The sequence below is a fragment of the Acomys minous genome (genome assembly GCF_964271855.1).
Source record: "Acomys minous genome assembly, chromosome: 14".
Taxonomy (NCBI): domain Eukaryota; kingdom Metazoa; phylum Chordata; class Mammalia; order Rodentia; family Muridae; genus Acomys; species Acomys minous.
Window position 1 is genome coordinate 86553643 of NC_140496.1, and position 22950 is coordinate 86576592.

The 22950-nt window shown below is 46.4% G+C and overlaps 1 protein-coding gene across 1 annotated transcript in view; it reads right to left on the reverse strand.

Annotated features, from left to right (window-relative positions):
• Positions 1 to 20827, reverse strand: part of HADH (hydroxyacyl-CoA dehydrogenase) — a 43098-nt gene extending 22271 nt beyond the window's left edge. The window contains exon 1 of the mRNA XM_084756241.1: positions 20626 to 20827. Within this exon, the coding sequence (XP_084612367.1) occupies positions 20626 to 20760 (135 nt within the window). The 5' untranslated portion in view covers positions 20761 to 20827. The remainder of the gene's footprint in view (positions 1 to 20625) is intronic.
• Between the last annotated feature and the right edge of the window lie 2123 nt (positions 20828 to 22950).

The window sequence follows — 22950 nt, forward strand, 5'->3', positions numbered from 1 at the left end:
ATTTCACCTTGGAGTTGGAGACTGATTGGGTGCAGTTCCACCCCTCCATCTCCCTCTGTCCCGCTGTCTCGCTTCTGAGGTCCTTAAATCAGAAGTAAGTGAAGCTTAAAATTCTAATCACTAAGCCAAAGAAGACCCTGTCCCCAGGAGCTACTTAATGACAAAACTTAAAGGACAGCAAGGACTGTGACAATTAGCCAGTGTGTGGGGAATGGGGCTGAGGCATTCCAGACTTCCCCACTTCCTCCATTCCATCCTGTGTGGACGAAGCCCATGAGGCGCAGGTATATTGAGTAAAGCTGTTTCTCAAGTTCACAAACAAGCAGCTTGGTTTATAGACGGTCAGTCTCAAGTCTGTCTGCTAAAGCACAGACCACAGAACAGGAAGTCTGTCTGGGAAATCAGCCATTGGCTCACCTACACAGTTAAGTGACTCAATTCCAGGCAGGAGAAGAAAGACACACCTGACCTACACAGCCATGATGTGACAGCCAGCACCAATGAAAGACCCCTTGGGACCCGGGAGTACTCCCTAGAGCCACTGCTTGAGGACCAGTGGGCACTGGTGGTGTGGAAAGAGAGGCAGGCTAGCTGGAGATCTGCCCAAGCAAGTCTCAAACCACTGTCATCCTGTAAGATGCTGGAAGCCAAGCAACTAAACCTCAAAGCAGAAAACAAAGGGGGAAAGAAACAGAAACAAATGAGCAATCCGAGCAAACAGGTTTAAAATGCTAAAGTAAGAGTTTCAATGCAACGTCAAGTTTGAGATTGCAGGTTTCACATTGCAACTACACCTGGGGCTTCTCCCATGCAGTGGTACAGGACAGGGCCTGCGCGGCCTGTGGGCAGCAGCTTCCGCAACCCAAAACAGGAAGAGCAGAAGAGAAAGTCGCTGAGCTGACAGATCAGGGCAATGTGGGCAAGAAGGACAAATCACCTTGACAAAAGACAGGAGCACACAGTGAGCCCAGTTGTCAGCATGAGGCCAAACTGTTTTCCAAAGTAGAACAGCCATGGACCCAGCCCAGCATTTCTCCTGCAAATCAAGGCCAAGGGGCAAGAACTCTGATGATGCACAAATCTGAGTCTCCAATTCAGTGAGTTCAAGGTGAATGGCAGAGCAAATTTATAAACAGCATAGAAAGGAGTGAACACAGCAGGCCCAGGTCTTCTGTCTTCAGGAAGGCTGCTTGCAAAGCTGACCGTGGGGCTGACATCTGGACCTTGTGTGGGAGTGAGTCCCTACCATTGTCCAACAGTGCAGCCTATGCTGCTGTGGGCTTGCCTTCTGAGACAGTGCAATTTTGGAATGTTGTAGGCAGGTAGGAAGTGATATCGTGGCCGTCCCTCAGTAAAAATCCTGGACACCAAGTCTCTAGCTGGTGCCCCTATAGACAACCTTCAACACTTTCTGCCACACCTTGCTGCTGAGGGAACTGCACGTGTCCAACACCACTGTGATGGGAGACGGAAGACGCTAGTAAGCTCTCGCCTGGCATCTAACATTAACCCCGAGGCCCTTCCTCTTTGCTACTTGTGCTTTATACTTTTGCAGTAGCAAAGCGCTGCATGAGGATGACGGCATGTGGGTCCTGTGGGCTCTCCTCAAGAATCGCCGAACCAGGTGAAGGGAAGGGCTAGGAGAGACGATTTCACAGAAATTGGTAAATCTCAACGTCCCGCTAGGGCCAGGCAGGTAACTGAACTGCTCCGGGTTTGGAAGCTGTCACTTGACAAGCAGGAGTGATGGACCCCACTTGTGACCTTCAATGCAGGGACAAGTAAGGGGCCGCTTTGGGGACTTCTCGCCCTTGTCTGGGCCCCTCTGTCATGCAATCCCTATGGCATTTGAAACAAGTGATTTTTCCCATAGTTTCTCTTGACTTCTGTTTTTGATCATTCCTTGAGGTGGCTAAACAGGATTCCTGGACTCTTAGCCACCTGGGTCCCAACCCGTATTTCCCGCCTCTTCATCTCCAGTGGGAAGCTGCTCGGGTCTCTTCAGGTCTCAGAGTTAAGATGATTTAAATAGTTATGGCACATCATACCAAAGCTGATGGGAACGGCGGCGAGGAGCGATGACGGTGACAGCCCTCCTGCATGAGTTTATAATCTCATTCATGAAAGCAGAAAACTGGTGCTGAGGAAGCCTCCTGTCAACCAGCAAGCCGGGGATGGCCCAGCATCCCAGGGAGCAAGCACCTATCCTTAAGGAAGTGGGAGAGTGCATTCGGTGAGACTGCAGGTGACACTTCTAGAAAACCACCTTCCCAGTTAGTACAACCTCATCTCAGTGACGTCACCGAGCACTTTTTGCTAGGGTTCAGATGAGGTGCTGTGCTCGGCTCACATCTTTCAGAAGATGTTAAAAGAAACCCATAGGTGCTCCTGTGTGCAGACCATGGCCAAGCACAGCTACTCAATTGGAGGGCAACTAAACCTCCAGGCAACCTTCCAGGAGAGTGAAATGCATGTTACATGTTCACATCAGAGGGACTCTGTAAATCATTGGCTTATTTCCCACTTTGACCATAAGATACAAGAGATGTCACTACCAAGACCATCACCAGCTGAATACTCAGGCTCCGTGTAGTCACTTCCAGCAGACGCCAAAGGGACACAGGCCAGCAACTAACTTGAGGGCAACAACATGTCTTAATCGTCTTTGAAAACATCAAAGCCAGACCCACCAATAGCACACGGCCTAGTATATATCACATGCTTTGTAAAATAGCCATGGGGTTACGGGACCAGTGTTCCTTTGCTTCTACCATTCCACTGTACACCAGCTTCATAGACCCCTTACTGGTAAGGCAGCTTAAACGTATTACAACAGAGAGGGATGCTGCAGCGAGCAGTCTGGCTCTTGCCCCAGAGAAATGCACACACTCAGGGCAACTTTAGGTATGGTTAGATAGCCAAGGCCTTCTGAGAGCCAATGTGCTTCTTCCTGAATTATCAATGGACTTGCTTTTTTTTTTTTTTTTTTTTGCATAAGCCAGTGGAGTGAACGTTCTGCACCTACTCTTAACCAACAGAAAAATGTAAAAACCCTTTAAAAAGAAGAAAACTAACAAGAGCTAGAAAGGACATGAACTGAGCACCTAGTGAGTGCCGGGATCAAGGCTGCATTTTCCCAAGACTGCTTCTGACTAGCCCGACAAGTCTTGTGAGGCAAGCAACAGCCGTTTTGCAAAAGATGCCACACTACAAAAGAGGCTTGACCACTTTACCACAGCCACTCAGTTAAGATGGGAAGCCAGAACTAAGTTCTGAGACTGTTTGGCTCCAGGCCTTGTCTTCCTGTAATCCAGTTGGAGGCACACATGACACTGGGACTATCTGCTGAAATAATCAGCTTTCAAGATATGGTCGTTATAAAGTAGCATTTATAGAATACAAACTAAATTTATATTCTCTTTCAACATCCCCCCCCAGAGAGGGGGGGAATAAAAATTACTGTAGGCTTGGTAACAATATACTAAAAAGTTCTACTAAGTAACTAACAAATCAATACTCCCACTGATGCTCTGATAGACTCTCATATATTTATGACAAATCAATTCCCCCTACTGATGCTCTGATACATTTATAATGAATCAATTCCTCCACTGATTCTCTCATAGACTTATTACAAATCAATTCCTCCACTGATGCTCTGATACATTTATAGCAAATCAGTTCCCCCACTGATCCTCTGATAGTCTTACTACAAATCAATTCCCACTGATGCTTAGAGACATAAAAAATCAACTCCCCAATGATGATCCAATACCTTTTAACAGTGTTTATGAAAGTAACCTTATCTTTCATTTGATAAATGAAGAAAACTAAAATTTACCAGTATGTGTAACAGTTTCCTCTCAGATTAAAACATTCTCTCCTATAGGAAGCTACTTTAGCAGGAAGTAAACAACTCAAAATAGCTTCAGGAAGTCCCTGAAACTGACCAGAATCTCTAGGTTCCTTCCTGCCAGAGTAAGCAATAAAAGCCCAGAGTCCCGCTCAGATGCAGCAAAGCCAAGCTGCAAAGAAGATCAGCCAGGCCAGATCAGCTGCCTGGAGGACGCAAAAACCAAGAGAGCTGTGGCTAAGAGGGTCAGACCAACTGAGGCACCTACAAAGGATGCTCTCTAACCTGTTACACTGCCTGCAAACTGTGCAATGTAATCCAGGTTCCTGGTTTTGTTTTTTCTTGCTTTCTTTGTTTGTTTGGTTGGTCTGGGTTTTGTTTTTGATGGAGACAGAGTTTCTTTATATAGCCCTGGCTGTCCTGGAACCAGGTCCCTAGCTTTGTGAGCGGTCACCTGTGCGGGGGTGGGCTTTGGTAATGCAGCTATCTCGAGTCGTTTCTGTAAGTAACTCATCACCCATATTCCTGTAAGTAACCCCAATAAAACTCATGGGCTGACCAAGTTGGACTTTGGTTTGTCATAGGTTCTCATCTCGGCTGAGTAAGCATTGCATCTCCCCAGGAAAAGTCTTGTTACACAACAGAGAACTTAATGAGAATGACAGGTCTACAATCATATGGCACCAATCAAGCATAATTACGGTAATAGCCAAAATTACTTGTCAGGGCTAGGGAAATGCTAACGTGTTCACTCTGAAAGCAAGAGGACCTGAGTTCAGATTCCCAGCACCCATATAAAAAGCCAGATACCTGGGGGTGGGGGAAGGTGGAGACAGGAGGATGCCTGGGATTCACTGGCTAGCTAGTCTGGCCTGCTTGGTGAGCTCCTTGTTCCATGAGAGAAGCTGTAAGGCAGTATGGGACCAGTTACAGTCTGCATCTCTAGGGCAGGGGACCTCCAAGTGCAGGTCCTAGACTAGTAGCAATACTGTCGCTGGAGACTTGTGAGCAGTTTAGATGCCTCAACAGACCCAGCCCTTCTCAGTTTAGGTGGGTGCCGGGCATTGTGGGTCAACAAAGCCTGGCAGGTGATTCTGATGCTTGCTGAGGTCTGAGAACTACTTCTCAGGATCAGCGCCAGAATGCGGCTGCAAACTCGACCCAACTGGGAACTTAAAAAGACCAAAGGGCAGGCACCACGGGCGGGTATTGTGAGCCATCCAGGCTGCTGAGTGCCCAGAGAATGGATTTTAAAAGTCCTGAGGATGCTTTTACATAGTCCCTTACATAAAGGGAACATCTAAAGTCTCCTGGAGACTAAACTCTTTTAGAAAGGCTCCGCCCACTCCTATTGACCTCAGCCCTATTGACCTCAGCCCTGTTCTTCCACCTACACATGTCATTGTTACATTAAAAATGCATCGGTTCGGCCTAAGATTGCTAATAAAAGCCAGAGTCTGAAGCGTACTTCAAAGCTGCCAGCACAAGGCTGAACAGAATCTAAACTAATACAAATCTTCTCCTAAACTGGTAAACAAACTACGCTAAACTGATATATAATACATATACCCCAAGCATTTGCCACTAAGATGCTCCTTCCGGCCATCCTCCCCTTCATCCTCCTACACAGTCAACCGTCTCCTACCTCCCTATTAACAATCCTCTTGCTCTCCTCCAGGAGGTCCCGCCTTCCACTCCCTGTTCTTCTGCCAGCTGATTGGCTAAACAGCGCTTTATTGACAGTTGTTACAACCGCTCAGCATTCCTCCACATGTCTCTCCCGGGTTGTCAAGTCTCAAACACTAGAGTCAGGAAACCTCTGTCAAACAGGTACCGCTGAAAAGCCTTCCTGACTCTGCCCATGAAAATGTTTCAGGTGTTGTATCATAAAGGGACTGCCCAAAGACTCCCCCAAAGTCGCCGTCAGCCCAGGCTTCTTGTACCGCCCTCCCCTAAGTAGACCTTGTTCGATCCTTTTCTCAAAGGTCGGGCCCTGTACTCGTTAAGTTCCTGTCCCCTCTCCTTGACCTCTGACCCCGAGTATCCAGCGCGCCTGTGCTGATTCTTGCTCACTCACCTTCTCCTGACTTCTCTCCACCAGCCTCAAGCTAATGGACCTGGCTTTAGTTCTGCACACGCCGTAATGCTAGGAGAACATCTAAAGTCTCCTGGAGACTAAACTCTTTTAGAAAGGCTCCACAGCAAAGAAAAGCAGAGTCCACAGAGACTGACCACCCTAAGAACGGCTTCCGTGGGAGAATGCCTTCCCGGGGCTGGAAAGGTGGCTCAGCGGTTAAGGACACTATTGCTCTTGCAGAGGACCTGGGTTCGGTTCCCAGCACCTACACGGCAGCTCACAGCTGACTGTGGCTCCAGGCCTAGGGGATCGAGTGCTCTCTTCTGATCTCCTCAGCCTCCTGTACACACGTGGAGCACACATACTAATGCAGACTTACACATGTACACATAGTACAAAATAGGCAAATTTTTAAGAAGTTTAAAGAGTACTTTCCCTATGCCAAATAGCAGACCTATGGAATCTCATTTTGCCTTGTTTAACTCATTCTCAAGCTTTGAATGCCAATTTTAACAAAGTGTTAATGTATATAGTTCTACAGTTTGCTTTCCTGAAAATGTGATAATCATGACATTAAAACCTGAACTTGATGAGCATATGTTTGCTTTTTGATTTTTGAAAAGGAAAACTCACCCAAGTAAGTACTGATCCAAGGAGACAGCACAGGTAACGGACATGTCTACACTGTAAACACTGTGCTGAGCAGGAGAGGCTCAGATCTATGGGCCAAATGTCCTTACAAACTCGTTATCATATGCCTGTGAGTGCCCATTCTCCCTCTGCTTTTCTTTCCTCAGCCTATGACAAAATGTCACTGAAAGAGCATCTGTGATTTCATCTGGCACAAACAAGATTCTACATGTAAAGGTAGAGAGGACACTGATGCCTCATGAGTCCTGAAAACACACACCCATATTATCCATAACATGCCTACATTTAATCCAGAATCACTGATTTTAAAAAAGGAAACCCAAGTTTAAAATGTTCTTTAAAAACTTCTGGGCTCCGTGCAAATTAAGCCTGAAGGCCAAAGTCAAGAAGCATTGGGTATTTATTACTAGTCACTTCTCACGCTCCTGTGGTGAAGGCTGCCTAAGACGGGTAGGCCTTGTTTTGGAGAAGTCACAACAGGATGCCGACGCAGCTGCTCACATTGTGTCCTGGTCAGGAAGCAACAAATGGAAGTGATCAGTGCACTTTCTCCTTCCTGTGCGGTCTACAAGCCACGCCTAGGGAATGGTGCCACCCACTTATGGTGGGTCTTCCCACCATAATGAGCCTATCCATGACAGCTGCCCACAGGAATGCCCAGGGCGCCACACCCCCTCCCCTGGCCCCCAGGAGATTCTGGACCTCATCGAGTTGACAACTGAGATGAAGCATCACACACCAAGCTCCTCTCTATGGTTACTGGTGAGAACCGGCTATACTGTGACAAAACACCATAACCAGGGCAACTTAAGGAAGAAAGAGTTTATTTGGGCTCACAGTTCCAAGGGTTAGAGTCCCTGATAGTGAAGAAGAGTGGTAGCAAGTGGCAGGCGTGCTCACATCTTAAACCACAAACATGAAACAGAAAGTGAACAGGAAACACTGGAAGTCTTTAAACCAGTGGCTCTCAACCTACGGGTCATGACCCCTTTTGGGGGTCAAGTGAATCTTTTATAGGGGTCGCCTAAGATCATCTGCATATCAGATATTTACACTACGATTCGTAACATAAAAGCGGCAAAATTACAGTTATGAAGTAGCAACAAAAAATAATTATATGGTCAGCGGTCACCACAACATAAGGACCTGAGTGTGTTAAGGGGTCACATCATTAGGAAGGTTGAGAACCACTGCTTTAAATTCGCAAAGGCTGCCTCCAGTGACAGACTTCTTCCAATAAGATCAGCGCCTGCTCAAAACCTCCCCGAATAGCACCACCAATTATGGCTCAAATGTTCAAGTACATGAGCCTATGAAGGACATTGGCAGCCAAACCATCACACCAGGAGATCAACTGTTAGGAAAGAGATGCACTGACTTGTAGGATTGAATGCACATGTAAGCTGAACGTAAATGTAATTATACTTGGTTCGACATTCTTCTTCCACACTATGGGAGACAACCACATTCTAGTTTTAGAGGCGTATTACTGTAGCAATAGCCTCCCATTTGGGCTTCCCGCCTTCAAGTTCACTCTCCCACTCACCAGAAGAGGTTTGTTTCATCTTCTGATGGTGTATTTCAAATACTGTCTCCACGGGCTCATATCATTTCCTGCCCCAGACAGCCAGGTCTCTACATATGAAACATGAACCAATTGGCCTTAACGTTTTCACACCAACCCCAAAACGAACAACTCCCCCCCCCCCACTGCTGCAAAAAGCCCAACAACTCTTTTCCTTCTAATTCCCTCCTCATTCATTCTTTTCTTGAGCTAGCTGTCATTTCGTGATGCTGAGGTCTCCAGTACAGTATGGATGCTCAGTCACCTGTCTGGAAAGCCCCAAGTCCTCTGGGTGATTAAGTCTTTCATCACAACGTTCATCTACATGTGTTTTCTTGGCAGCCAAGCAACTGCAGTGGAGTACACAAACAGCCTGCAGAGTGGAGATGCAGAGCTCTCCACAGTCGGGATAAAATGCAGAGGCTACTAGAAATGCCCTCTATCAATGATTAAAGGTCACAGATAAAATACTTGGCTTCTAGGGTGAGTGACATCCTGCCCCAGTGCCTCTGCACTCCCGTCACGGACTGCAACTACCACTGAGGACACCACGCAGGGTACCATTCTTCACCGACCACCGCCTGTCGTTGACCCCAGACATAGCTTGGACCTTGTTCCAAGCCTTAGTAGGATAACACGGTGAACAGCCAAATCTGTCTTCAAAAGTCATGGACGGCTCACAAACCATCTCATTGCATCCTAACGGCCTTTGTGGAGAAGTACATTGCTTTCGTTGCAGCAGTAAGGAAACTGAGAGGCGACATGTGACTGGGATTTGAAGCTGGAACTGCTCACTTGCTCACACGTCCTTACCCCGGCAAGGCATGATAGGGTCTGGGGCCACGGTCTGAAATGGGCTGGGCAGGGGCCAAACTCTGGTGCCTGAGAGCCAACTGGAAGCTGAAAACTATCCCTTCACCTCCCCCACCCATCTCCTCATCTGCAGAACTGGGGCAATAGAAGGGCTGGGACCAGTGCACCTGGGCATGCAAGCTAACCCCTTACAGCATGGTGGCGCATCGTCAAAGAGCACTCACTACCTGTACACGCTAGGCTTCCCTTCCACCTTCTGTAAGAGCCTAAGGACCGGACCAGGCTCAGCCTACTGTCGTCAAGCACAGCAGAGCTTGCTGCACAGCTTCCAACTGACTGGCTACATCCGCACAGATGCCTTTGGGAGATATGCAGCCCTTCCAAAAAGCACAGTTACCAGAAGAACCAAGAGAGACTCTGATATGTCATCAATGCAGAAAACATATATAGGATGATCTGTTTTACCATTTGCTACCATGAAATACAAGCAAACCTATTTGTTATAAGAAATTGTATCTGTTTCTCCCGGATGGAAACATTCCTTCCTGGAAAGAGAGAAGCCCAGGTTACAAGTCTCAGAGGCTCAAAACACTCCTAAGACTCACAAGGCTTTTTTCCCTGTGAAGTTATATGAGCCGTAAACAACTGGCTGGGGAGTGGAGAAGCATTTGTGACGTAGCTGCTGCAGTTTGCACAGGGAACTCTGGTGATACAGCTTTCATCATCTACGCTAGGCTGGAGAGAAGCCAATGCAAGCTCCTGTGAGGGAAAAAAAACCTGTTAAAGCCATTGGTTGGCCAAACTGAGTGTGGGTGGAATCACATCTTTGGTCTATCACTACTTTCTATCTGGAAGTATGTCCGTCTTAACATATCTTATTACTTTGTTTGTCCTAGGACTCAAGAACCTTCTGGAAGCGACACTGACCCCCAACAGCTACCAATATCAGTGTCAGGATAAAATGAAATAGCCAACTGGAGTTTCCGCTCTGACCCTGCAAGTTTCTCACGTGTCTCCCTTTGGCACTGTGAACTGACTCTCCTTAAACAAAGATCTCCTTCAAGTCTCTGCTGTCCATATTCCCCTGGCTCTACATGCCTTCCTCCTGAAATGCTAATCAACCCTGTAATTCCAGCCATACCTGAAACCGACACGTTCTGGCCTGAGCTCAGTCATCATCTGAGCCCTAAAGCCAGATCTCTTGTCATTACTGGTCTCACCGTCCTGCAGAACAGAATTTCCTGACAATACTTTTTCCCTTAACCCCATCATTAAATTCCCTCCTTTTTAAAAAATGTATATGTGTGTGGTGTGTGTGTGTGTTGTTGAGCGCGTGTGTGCATGCATGGGGGCAGGGGAGAGTTGTGCATACATGCAAAGGCCATAAGCTGACACGGGGTGTCTTCTTCGATTACTTTCCAATTTTCATCCTGAATCTGGTTCTCTTGCTGACCCCGGAGCTCTGATTGATCTGCCCAGCCTGCTTGCAGGTGAGATTGCTGGAACTACAGGTGAGCTGACACACCCAGTTGGGCTTTATATGACTTCTAGGGATTCGAACTTTGCTCCTGACCCTTGCACAGCAAGCACTTTCCCTGATAAGTCACTTCTCCAGCACAGACATCTTTAATTTCTGTCCAACAGTTTCATCCAGTACTACAAGGCGATTCACTTTACACACTCTGCTATCTTGGATGGGTTTTTAATCTGTCTGCTTTGATATTTAAAATCTCTTAGTGACAGAAATCGACTCAAATCTTTTACCTTAGGCAACTGTTCAAGCTCAGCATACTGCCCAATTCCTCCCCCTCTACCTAGTCCACAACTCCACACCAATGAACACAAAATAGCAGGGAACTGATTGTGGGGGGTTTGGTTTTTTCACTAAAACTTCCAAACTTTGGTCCTTAAGCAGCCAAAGTGAGGGAAAAAATTCCAGCTGTAGAAGATACGTGAGGATACTTTAAAACTTGAGAGGCTGGCCAACAGTCATTCTCAGCCATGAACTCGAGTTACTGCTGTGGGGGTTAATTCCACGGTTGTTGCATCATCTGCTGCAGGTTCTGAAGTTGCTGTTGCTACAACCGAGGCCCCAAGGCAGTTCAGAAACACCCCTGTCCACAGAACAACCGGAATTTCCAGTAACTGTAAGGTACATATAGTTAGAGCTATGTGTGCCATCTTTCTTTACACACACACACACACACACACACACACACACACACACACACACTCCATGTACTTTAGTGTCCCTTTTTCAATATCATGAGAAGGAACACTTAGTATGTCACACTACCTTTTAAGGGTCTCAATGGCTTTTGGGTTTGTTTCTGTTTTTTCCTGGTGAGTCTTCTTTGGGAAGTACGCACCCATGCTCTCTGCACAGCAGCCCGTCTCCTTCCTTGATACCTCTTTCTCTTAACCCTTGCACTTCCAATCTATGTTTAAAATGTTTAAAATGAGACTCTGCTACAGGAAAGAACTGAAAATAAATGTTTCCGCAGCCCGAGGAGGACGAGGATGCTCAGCAGCAGGGCCCATGCTCCGCTTGCTGGAAGGTCTCAGATTCAACCTCAGAACCCCGCCCCACACTCCATCAAAAAGAAAAGCAAAAAAATTATTTTTATGTATGTGTGTGTGTGTGTGTGCGCGCGCGCGCACACGCGCGTGCATGTGCGCTTGCACGTCTATCTGTTTATATGTGCACCATATGCATTCGGGTGCTTGCAGAGGACGGGAGATGGTGTGGGAGCTGGAGTTATGAACCACTCGATGTGGGTGTTGGGAACCAAACCTGAATCCTATCCAAGAGCAGCAAGTGCTCCTTGCAATTGACCAATCTCTCCAGGCCCCCAAAAAATACAATTTAAAAAGAACTGTAACATAGCACTAAGCTATTACAACTCATCTGTGTTGACCCATCCTGGGTCTGTAAAGCCCCTACCTGTACTTCCTCCTCAGCAGACAAGGAGTTCCTCATGGACAACAACCATATCTCACCTGCCGCCAAACACAGGAGAGATGCTTCATAACAACAACAACACGGGGGTGACACGAGCTGCTTTTCCAAAGCCCTGGTTTGTAAATTACTTTAGAAATGAGTGCTTAAGAAACCGTAACTGCCGTTTATGACTAGAAACCCTTTACAGCCAACCGTAGAAAACGTGCACGTGTTTTAGAACTGTGAGACGTCACATCATTAGCTTGCAAAGAATAGTAAGAAAAGAGAGGTGAGCTGAGAGCAGAAACTATTTTAGTGTGCTGGAGAAAAGCAAACAGCGGGGCAAGCGCTGTGTGCTGCCTACAGAGAACCCATGTTCTTTGTGCCCTTTGACCGCCACACCTGTGATTTCCAAGTGGACAGTGTCAAGTTCATATTGGTCTAGCCGGTCAATGTGTCACAGCCCCTTTATCAAAGGGACCCTGTCTGTCAGGGACAGAGATCCAGTGATTCCCTCTATCCCACAGAGGACTAAGAGACTGTAGTTTCTTCACTATAATAAGATTAGAGATTAGCAAGACTTTTATTGTTTGGGGTATTAATTACAGATCACCTGGCACACTGGCCAACAACGGTACCTTTCAAATTGTTTTTTAGCCAGGAAGCCCTTCTCCATAGAAAAGCTCACAGTTAACCAGTAAACAAAGCAAAGGTCAGAAAGAGGAGCAACTGAGTCCACTAGGAGACTCGTGGACCTGCTAAAGTCCATCCAAGAGCACACCGTAAGAAAGCCCTAGCTATTGCTAATGTCACGTCCATTCGCTATTGCCGAGCACGGCTGATTCAAGTTTTTAAACTTGTGTGTCTAATTCAGAGTGTCCACAGAGGTCAGGAAGCTGGAAGGGGCTCATGAGAGAAGAGAGGGAAAGAAGGCTTACGGGAGCGATAGGATAGGGTACATGTGATGTGAAAGTCGGGATGGGGAGCAGGGAGGAGGGAGGAAGGATAGGTGGGAACGGGGGTTAACCAAAACTAAAGATGTATGAAAAGGCCTTATGGAAACATACTACTTTGTAAGCTAATTAAAAATGAATTCTTTTAAAAGAAGAATTTTGAACAGAGGTACCCTGCCCGGGTAGACAATGCTTTGCTGAGAGGACTGGTTGTTAAGTGAAACCCAGCACCAGGTGTGGGATACCTGGCAAGATGTGTCCCCTGGTACAACTGTGGAATGACTACTATTGGGATAAGCAAGTACTTTCTGGTTAGATTTAAGACCTGCCCTATAACAGGGAATTCATGCCTCCTGATGCTCTAAACTTGGTCAACAGCCCATGGCAGGTGACAGGCCCTAGGTGAAAGCCTACTATCACTTTGCTAAATGTCATTGTCAACACCCTTCTACATGTGATGCTTATGCCCGTAAATCAGTCCTGCTCTCAACTTTCGTCAGGGAAACCTCCCCCTCAGTTAATACGGACTGAAACTGGTCAAAATGCAAAGAATAAGGGGCTGTTAAGTGCTCAATCCTAAATAGGGCATCTATACTCACACCTCACCACCACACACACACACACACACACACACAAGGCTTGGGGAACACGGCAGAAGATGGAGGGGGGGGAGAAACAATGTGAAAACTGGAGGCTGGGGAGGAATGGCGTCCTGTGGACATGGCACAGCCATCGCACTCAAGAGATCACATCAGCTATGGTTCCCTGCACAAGATCAAGCCAGAAAATATCCCACGTGGATGGATGATGACCTCACGAGGCTCCATACCTCTGGTGGACCGGCTATTGGCAGCTGATGGCTACTGGGGATGGAGGAGGCCCTTGCCATCGGAGTGCCATGGCTGGTAGGTTCCCTAAGCTCTGCTGGGCGGCCTCCCACCCTTGTGCACACAAGCAGCTCAATAAGCCATTCAAAGAGAAGAGGTTATGAAAGCGGGAGAGGGAGCTAGGGTAGAGAGGATCAAAACATATTGTCTACTTGCATAAAATTATCAAATAATAAATGAAAATTTTAAATAACAGCTATTATATTCAACAATAGTATAGGCAAAGAGATGGAGAACGACTCTCATGGATTGCTGAAGGAATGCAAAATAATACCTTTGTGGAAAAACATGGAAATCTGTCAAGAACTAAAACACCTTATTACTGTATAATCCACATTTTCAGGGGCAGAGGTTAGGCTTATGAGATTAAAAACAGATAAAAGCCATCAGATCTTCCTTTGGAGGTGGATGAAGACTTCTCCTGATAGTTCAAGAATAATTACATTACATTAATTTAATAATAATTAATTACACTAAGGGGGGGTGGTATTAGAAAAAGATTTCGGGCAGCAGGCAAGATGGCTCAGCAGGTAGTAGAGCTTGGTGCCAAACATGATCATCTTAGTTCAAATCCCCAGGACCCAGATGGCAAAAAAAAGAGAGAACTGACTCCAACAGGATTTTTTTTTCTTCTGATCTCCATATGCAGTCCCTGGCAAGTACACATGTACATATGGACATGCTTGCATGCACACACACACACACACACACACACACACACACACACACACGTTAAAAAGTTGCTTTAAAAACAAAGCAACAACATTCGGCTTCCTGAGTCACATAAACACCTGGACTCCTACTGTCTGGAAAGGCTGGAGCTGGGAGTGTAGAGTGAAACACCGGAGGACAAAGGTCATTTTTCATTTTGTTTTTTCCACTGTGTATTCAATATTGTAATACACAGGACTTTTTTTTTTTTTGCATTTAGTTTGAATTTATTTTTATCTTCTTTTTTTATTATTATTAATTCATTCATATTACATCTCAATTGTTATCCCATCCCTTATATCCTCCCATTTCTCCCTCCCTCCTGCTTACCCTCTACTCTCCTCCCCTATGACTGTGACTGAGGGGGACCTCCTCCCCTTGTATATGCTCATAGAGTATCAAATCTCTTCTTGGTAGCCTGCTATCCTTCCTTTGAGTGCTACCAGGCCTCCCCATCAAGGGGACATGGTCAAATATGGGGCACCCGGGTTCCTATGAAAGTCAGTCCCCACTCCTCACTCTCCACTCAACTGTGGAGACTGACACAGGACTGTTTTTGATTCTTTAACTTTAGTGATTATTATTTAAGCCATTGAGAACTTTAGTCATATTACAGTGGCCTGCACACTCACAGTAAGACATTGAGGGCAAACACTCTGGATAACACACAACTGTTTGGAGGCTATGTCCTTAGCTCCATGGCTTTCCTAGGCCAGGGGAAGGCAGGCTCAGCCAGAGAGGAAATATTTTTAGACAAGGGTGCTTCAGAGCTGTAAAAATAGGTCCAGTGAATAGCACACTTGTCAAAGCCCCCAGTACTCCAGCCAAACGACCGAGCAACTGTGCCAAGCAGAAGCAGGCTGGATTTATATATTTTTGCTAATGCATCATAAAATTTGAACCAGGTCTCTGAAGCATAACTACATCGTAAATCCAAGAGACGAGCATCGACTGGCCCACACCCTCAGCACATCTCCAGTGACTGTGTCTTGGGACCCCACACCAGGAGGGAAGTACTTCTCTAACATCACAGTCTATCCACAAACTCCCAATGCCATGACAATTGTCCTCCCGCTGACTTCTGACTGTTTCCAATCCCACCGCAAATACTCAAAGATAGGCACTGTCCAGAGGTTCCCTGTGGCATGGATGATGTGTGTATACACTAAATGATAAAATCATGTAAACAATAAAACACACTCCTGCAGGGAGCTTGGTGTCTTCTCTGTCACACTTCGAGCACGGCCCACCAGACACCAGGCGCCTTTTCCAGCAGTACCTGTGTGTACATGTTCTCGTACAGCTAGCAGTGAGGACGGGATGTGTGCCTAAGCAAGGGACAGGTGACAGGTAAAGCGGGATATCACTATCACAAAGAGAAACTGACAGCCCAACTGCTTACAGCCTCTAGGAATGGCAGAACTTCCAAATACGCTTCATATTGGAAGATAAATACGTCATAGAGCCATATTTCGATACCAGAGAATAACCCAGTTTAAAACAACAACTCAGAAAAGCATGGAGATGTTCTGTTCAGGAAGTTGTCTCCTGTGCCAATGGCGGCACTCAGAGGAAGGAGAGCAGGCTACCAAGAAGAGATTTGATACCCTATGAGCATATACAGGGGGAGGAGGTCCCCCTCAGTCACAGTCATAGGGGAGGGGAGTAAGGGGGAAATGGGAGGGAGGGAGGAATGGGAAGATACAAGGGATGGGATAACAATTGAGATGTAATATGAATAAATAAATAAAATATATTTTTTTAAAAAAGAAAAGAAAAGTATGGAGAACTTCATGACAAGCGAATGGCATGCCCTTGAGCAGAAAAAAACTGCCAGTGTGCTGGGTACGAACATACCCTCCTTGAATCTCAGCAGAGGGAAAGGGACTTCTGTAAATTCAAGGCCAGTCTGGTCTATATGGTGAGTTTCAGGCCAGCTAGGACTACATGGAGGAACCAGGAAGGAAAAGAAGGGAGGAGGGAGGACAGAACCACTAGGAATAAAAACATGACCTTCATAAGGAACAGTCAGCCGAAGCGTCCACAGTCCGGGACTATGCCAGTCTCCTGGGATGTGCCAACTTCTATGTTTCTACATCTGTCCGCTTACTGAGCACTGCACAAGAACAGAAGACTCCAGCAAATGTTCACCTGCAGCTGAGAATGCTCCCCCTATAGCCATTTCAAGACTTTAAAGAGCGCTGAAAAAAATGTTCATTGTTGGTTTGTGTGTCTATGCGTGTGTGCGTGCACGTGCTATATTGTGCATGAAAAGATCAGAGGGTAACTGCTGGGAGTGGGTTCTCTCCTACCATGAGGCAAGGTCTTTCTTGTGGCTGCTACCATGCTACATACTCCAGGCTAGCTGGTCCCTGAGCTTCCAGGTAAATTCTCCTGTCTTCGCCTCCCATCTCACATGTAAGAGTGCTGGGACTACAGTCACACAGCCTCGTCACTGAGCTACTACTAGCCAGCTCACCTTTGGCTTTTTGAAAAGGACACACATGCTCTCACACACACACACACACACACACACACACACACACACACACGCACACAAACCACACACTGTGTCAGAAAGTCTCTCAAACAGTCTTGCCAGTCGGCACAGTGGCTGCTCGCCAGACAGGTAATGAGGCGTGTGAGCTTTGTGGACTCTGCATATGAAAACACATGTTCCTACGGAGCAACCCTTGGAAAGATCTCCTCTTCCATCCTGAGAAGCACAGAGCTTGCAGCCTCCTCCTTCTTTCTTTACAAAGCAAAAAGCAATCTTTGTCCACTCAAAGTTCATTTAATGCTACAGGCCTCTTTGCTTGAAGATAAAGCGGCAGCCATCAGCAAGTATATAACAGGCAAACACATAAAACAAGTCAGTGCACTTAAATATTAACCTGCAGTCTAAGAGGGCTCTTTTTTTTTTTTTTAATTTAAAACAAACAAAAAATGGCAGGCAATGTAGACGCTCTTAGAAAGTACACATGCACTAATGGCCTATACTCTGGCCAAATGTACCTACACAGGGACCTCACTTGTCTGAAATTACTTAACTGATTGATAAATGCATTGGGTGCATACAAAATCTATTTACACCTTTTTTTCCATCTTATTCAGCACAGACTGGAATACATCAATTAGGTAAAACTATAAACAGAACTGCCACTTGACTTCAACCGACTCATATAGTGCTCAGAAGAGATGGCGGCTCCAGGTGACTCACGGAGGGACCCTAGATGCTAATTTGTGTTTGTACTTTCGTGGCTTCATTCAGGTAGAATAATGAAATAAGAGGCCCAGGCCTTTGCAGCAGTCCCTGGGTAAATTGCGCTGTCAGCTGGTACCTGTGTCAGGGACCCGGAACCTGGGATCAATGTTCTCCTCCACCTAAACCCAACAAAACTGTCTCAACATCAAGGATCGGGGACAAAAGCAGATGTGAGGCTGGGCAGTGGTGGCGCACGCCTTTAATTGCAGCACTTGGGAGGCAGAGCCAGGCGGATATCTGTGAGTTCGAGGCCAGCCTGGTCTACAAAGAGAGTCCAGACAGCCAAGGCTATACAGAGAAACCCTGTCTTGGAAAAACAAAAACAAAAACAAAAACAAAAAACAAAAAAATTAGACAAGAAGCTAAAAGGACAATGGGACAGCATCACAGCAGTGATGGCAACAGTCACAAAAGCAGTTCTGACGTCTTCTTGGGGCTCTACGATATGTGTGTGCTAATTAATTCACTTGTTCCCTTTCGACGCTCCTACAGAGCCAACACGAGGCCTATTCTAGAAACAGTAAAGTGCAGAGAGAAGCAACTTCCTTATGTTTTCACCAACATGTACACCACCCAACTCCCTATGTTCAACACATTAATTAATAATTCATCACTTGTACCAGGGGCAAAAAAAGGTTTATTACCCTGTACAAAAACTGTCCACTATGGATTTCTTTTTTCAAAAAGAAAGAAACAGCACAATGGTTAAGAGAGATGGCTCTGCACTTAAGAGCCCTGGCTGCTCTTCCAGAGAACCTGGGTTCAGTTCCCAGCACCTGTACGGCTGCTTACAACTGTCTGTAACTGTAACTCCAGTTCCAATTTAAAAAAAGGGGGGTGGGGAGTGGGGGGGGGGAAGATAGTACTACCTAGAACCGCATGCTACAAGGCTAAGTGTAAGAAACGGACCAGCTAAACCACTGGATACATAGGATAGACATATGCAGGAAAGCAGTTTGCCCTGCAGCCTCAGAGTTGCCACCTAAGGTCACCCAGAGGAAAGGCTGGTCCTATAAGTGCCTACTATTTAGACCTTGCATCTTTGTTTCTTCTTCTTCTTCTTCTTCTTCTTCTTCTTCTTCTTCTTCTTCTTCTTCTTCTTCTTTTGTTTTTTATTTTTTGTTTTTTGAGACAGAGTTTCTCTGTGTAGCCTTGGCTGTCCTGGACCCGCTTTGTAGACCAGGCTGGCCTCGAACTCACAGCGATCCACCTGCCTCTGCCTCCCGAGTGCTGGGATTATAGGCGTGCGCCACCACGCCCGGCTCTCTTCTTCTTCTGCTAGGAGGTAAATCATCCTTTTTCCTCCCCCTTAAGTTTCCATATGCACACCCTGGTCCTGCACTCAAGGGTTTAATCCACAGGTCTGTGATTTCCCTATCCTGTCAATAACTCGCCTTCCGCTGTTCTCAGGTCACAGTTCTAGCACCTTACCCATTTAATTTTAAGTGCTTCATGAGTGAGTCCTCAGGCAGTTCAACACATTTATTTATTTATTTATTTATTTATTTATTTATTTATTTATCAGTGGTGGACACAGCATCCACAGAGCACAGCAACCTGTATTCGCATAAAAGCTTTCTACTTAGTTGCTGATCCACAACTGTTTCTGGATCCTACATCATTACTGGAGGCATAAAACCCTATTATCTTGTTACTAAGAGGTTGCTTAAACATTTCTTAAGGGATACATTGTGTCATTGGACCTGGACAGCCAATCTATTCTCATCGCCTCCCCTTTTGGTGGTGCAGAGGGATGCAAAGTAACTGTACTTTCTCCAGTTTAGCCATGTATTTAAAAAAACAAAACAAAACAAAACAGATTTTAGCCAGGAATGGTGGCCTTTAGTCCCAGCACTAGGGAGGCAGAGACAGGAGAAGATCACTGTGAGTTCAAGGCCAGCCTGGTCTACAAAGAGAGTTCCAGGACAGCCGGGGCTATTACATAGAGAAACCCTGTATGGAAAAACAAAAACAAAAACGAAAAAACAAATTTTAGAAGAAAATGCAATCAATCAAGGTAACTGGCTAATATGTTTAAAGTAAGCATGCATGTATGCATTTGGTTGGGGAAAGACCATGATCCGAGGATACCCTCCTTACTTATTTAAAATTAAGTAAGCATACTGCCCTCCCACTGCTACAAAACTCAAGTTGCAAAGGCCTAAAAAGCGAGGACTTTTTTTAAAAAATCGTGGTTCTCCAGTGTATGCAGGAAGGTAACTATTAACAGTTAAAGACACTATATGCACTGTAGTATTCGAACTGCACAGTTGATCCAGAACTGTGCCTCAGCTGGCACCAGGTAAAGTCCTACAGAAGCAGATTAGAGATTAGAGACTTTTCAGTGCCCTTTTATCTGTCTTCCACTCTCCTAAAGTGCAGAGCTGGGCACACGTCCAAATTTCTGCCCAGGGCACTAGGTCAAAGGTCAAAGCGGCTTAGCCCAGCCCTAGGCAGAGTCTCAACAACTCCACACTCTCCCACTAGGTGACTTTCCAAATTGTTACAAAAGTGAAGGCCAACCAACGAAGGAAACTTGAGGAAGAGGCAGAACACTTGGAAAGAAAACTGCCCAGACAACAACCAGAGAGCTGAAAAAAAAAAAAAAAAGATAAGAAAAACTAAAAGGAATCGCAGCCCAGGTCTTGGCAAGCAGATTTCTGTCAGCTCCGGGCAATGAGGAAACACACTCTGTAATTCTGCACGCAGAACTGTGCACAGTCCAGCTCCAGCGTGCACGCGTGCACCAGTGCTCTCCACCGAGCCTTCCCGGGCTGGGGACAGCTGGTTCTTAAGCATGCACGTAAGCATCGGGCCAAAGCCTCTAGATCTGGGACAGTGGAGCATGCTGCACCTTCTCGGACCGTTTCGAACTACTTCTATCACACCAGAGGCGCTTGGCCCGCTCACCTGCGCAATGCCCGCGCCCATCAGCCCGCCGCCGATGACTGTCACATGCTTGATCAGGATCTTCTTGGCGGCAGCGGACGCAGAGGAGGAGGAAGAGGACATGGAGCGCACGAATTGCCTGGTCACGAACGCCATGGCGCAGCGGAGCAGCCGAGAACAAGCTGGCGGGACAGCGCGAGAGGTCCTAGAGCTTCGTGGGCGTGGCCGGTGACGTTAGAGGCGGGGCCTCGAGCACGCCCCACCCACCAGCTTGACAAACTGCTGGTCTAGCCCGAGGGTGGCTCCAGGACTCAAGCAAGCAAACTCAAGGCAGAGCCAGAGGCCACCTGCTGTTGCCATCGCAACCTTGTGGGCTGGGGAAAGTCGTGATCCTGAGCATTGTTTAGGGTGAGAGCGGTAACCCCTGATAGAGAAGGCTGGAAAGGAACGTCTGGCCATTGGCTAACCTTCTGCCAATCATTGCGATAGTGTTACAGAATTGCGGTTGACTTTACTTCTAAAGGTTGATCTGCCCCCACAAACTCACCATCCACAGGGAAGCAATCCGTCCCCGTTTCCCCTCTGGAAGCAGCGATAGTTAATCCTGTGTGTACTGAATGACTGAATGTCCCTGCAAAAGCCTCATCTGTGTCTAATATTCTACAGAATAGAACTAACTTCTTATCTGTGGAGAGATGGAATGTTGGAGATAGTTCTCGCCGGCTGTTCCTAGTTACCTACCTCTGTATCTAACAGAGACAACTTTAGGAATGTGTTGCTCAGCAGGCTGCTCGCTCCCACCAGTCCAAAACTGAGACTGTTTGTTTTTCTTTTTAAGGCACAAAAAAATTAAAAAACAAAACAAGAAAAAGAGTCCTTTGCTCCAGGGCAACCTGCCTGCCCAGGGTCTTCACCAACATTCTGGCAAACGTATGGATTTACGGCTTTCTTCGTTGTGTCGCTATAAAAGTTTACGTTACCCTTCCTGCAGTGGAGCTTATCCTTCAGAACTGCTTCCACGCATGCTCCCTGTCGCAGGCGCTTGCACGTGGCTGAAAAAGATCGCTCCCTCATTCCCTTTGGAGCAAGGGCTTTATTTTGCGTTGATGCTTTGAATCTTGTTTTTATATTTAATTCTTCAGAATAAGCAAAGACCACTGAGTGCGACAAGTTTATATATATATATATATATATCTAGGAACAGAAGTGGAAGGTTACCCACAGAAACCTAACCGCTTGAAGAACAGGTAAATTTATAAAGAAAGAAATGTGAAGCAGCCATATGAAGAAGAATGCAAGACAGAGAGGAGAGGCCAGAGGCTCAGCTCAGAGAGCAGACTGGGAGAAAGAAGGCCCAATAAGGCCATGAAGTGACTTTCAACTTTGTTTTCATTTAGAAGTCATATCCAATGAAAGGCTAATTATAATCCAAGTTTGGTGCTGTGCCAGTATAATTTTTTTTCTTCCTTCTTTCTTCTCTTCAGTGTATGTCTGTGCACTACATGCAGGCCATATCCAAGGGGGCCAGAAAAGGGCATCAGATCCCTTAGAATGGAGTTACAGACTGTTGTGAGCCACCATGCATGTGGTCCTCTGGAAGAGCAGCCAGTGCTCTTAACCACTGAACCATCTCTCCAGCCCTACAGTGTATTCACAAATGGCATTTGTGTTGTAATCCCTGAGGTACGGAAAGTTTTCAGATCTCTGCTTTTCCTTGAGAAATAATGATAAACGTGTTGCAGTCCATTTGTGCTACTGTAACAAAATGCCCAAGTTTCTCCTGGGAGCAAGGAAAGGCCAAGTCAGGGTACTATCAGGCACTCTACCTGATGAAGACCCACTTTTGGCTCAAGGGTAGTTTCTTGTGACCTCAGATGGTTGGAGGGGCTAAACAGTGAATCTTGATTGTCCAGTTGAATGACTCTGGAACCAACTAAGAGAAACACCTCTGAAGAGCCCATGGGGGCATTTCAGAGAGGAGAAGATGTCCTACCAGAGTGGGCAGCACTTTTGGCCGAGTTGGGGGTGGGGTGCACCCTAGCTACGAAGAGATGCGAGAGAAAGAGTAGACTGCCTGGCTGCCTTCTCCTGATGGAGAGTGCCTCTACTCTGCAGTAGCTGCTGTGCGCATCTGTCCCTGCTCTCAGAACCTCGCCGAGGCCTTGCAACATGGCTGCAGCCCAGACTTTCTAGGATTCCAGGGCCAGACCGGGACTGCTGAGATGGCCAGCCTTGTGGACTGAGCAGTTATGAAATTCTCAGTGAGATTCTCAGCTCTCCAGCAGCAGACACCATTGATGGACATGCAAGCCCCAATTGTGTAAGCCAGACTAAGAAGTCCTAAAG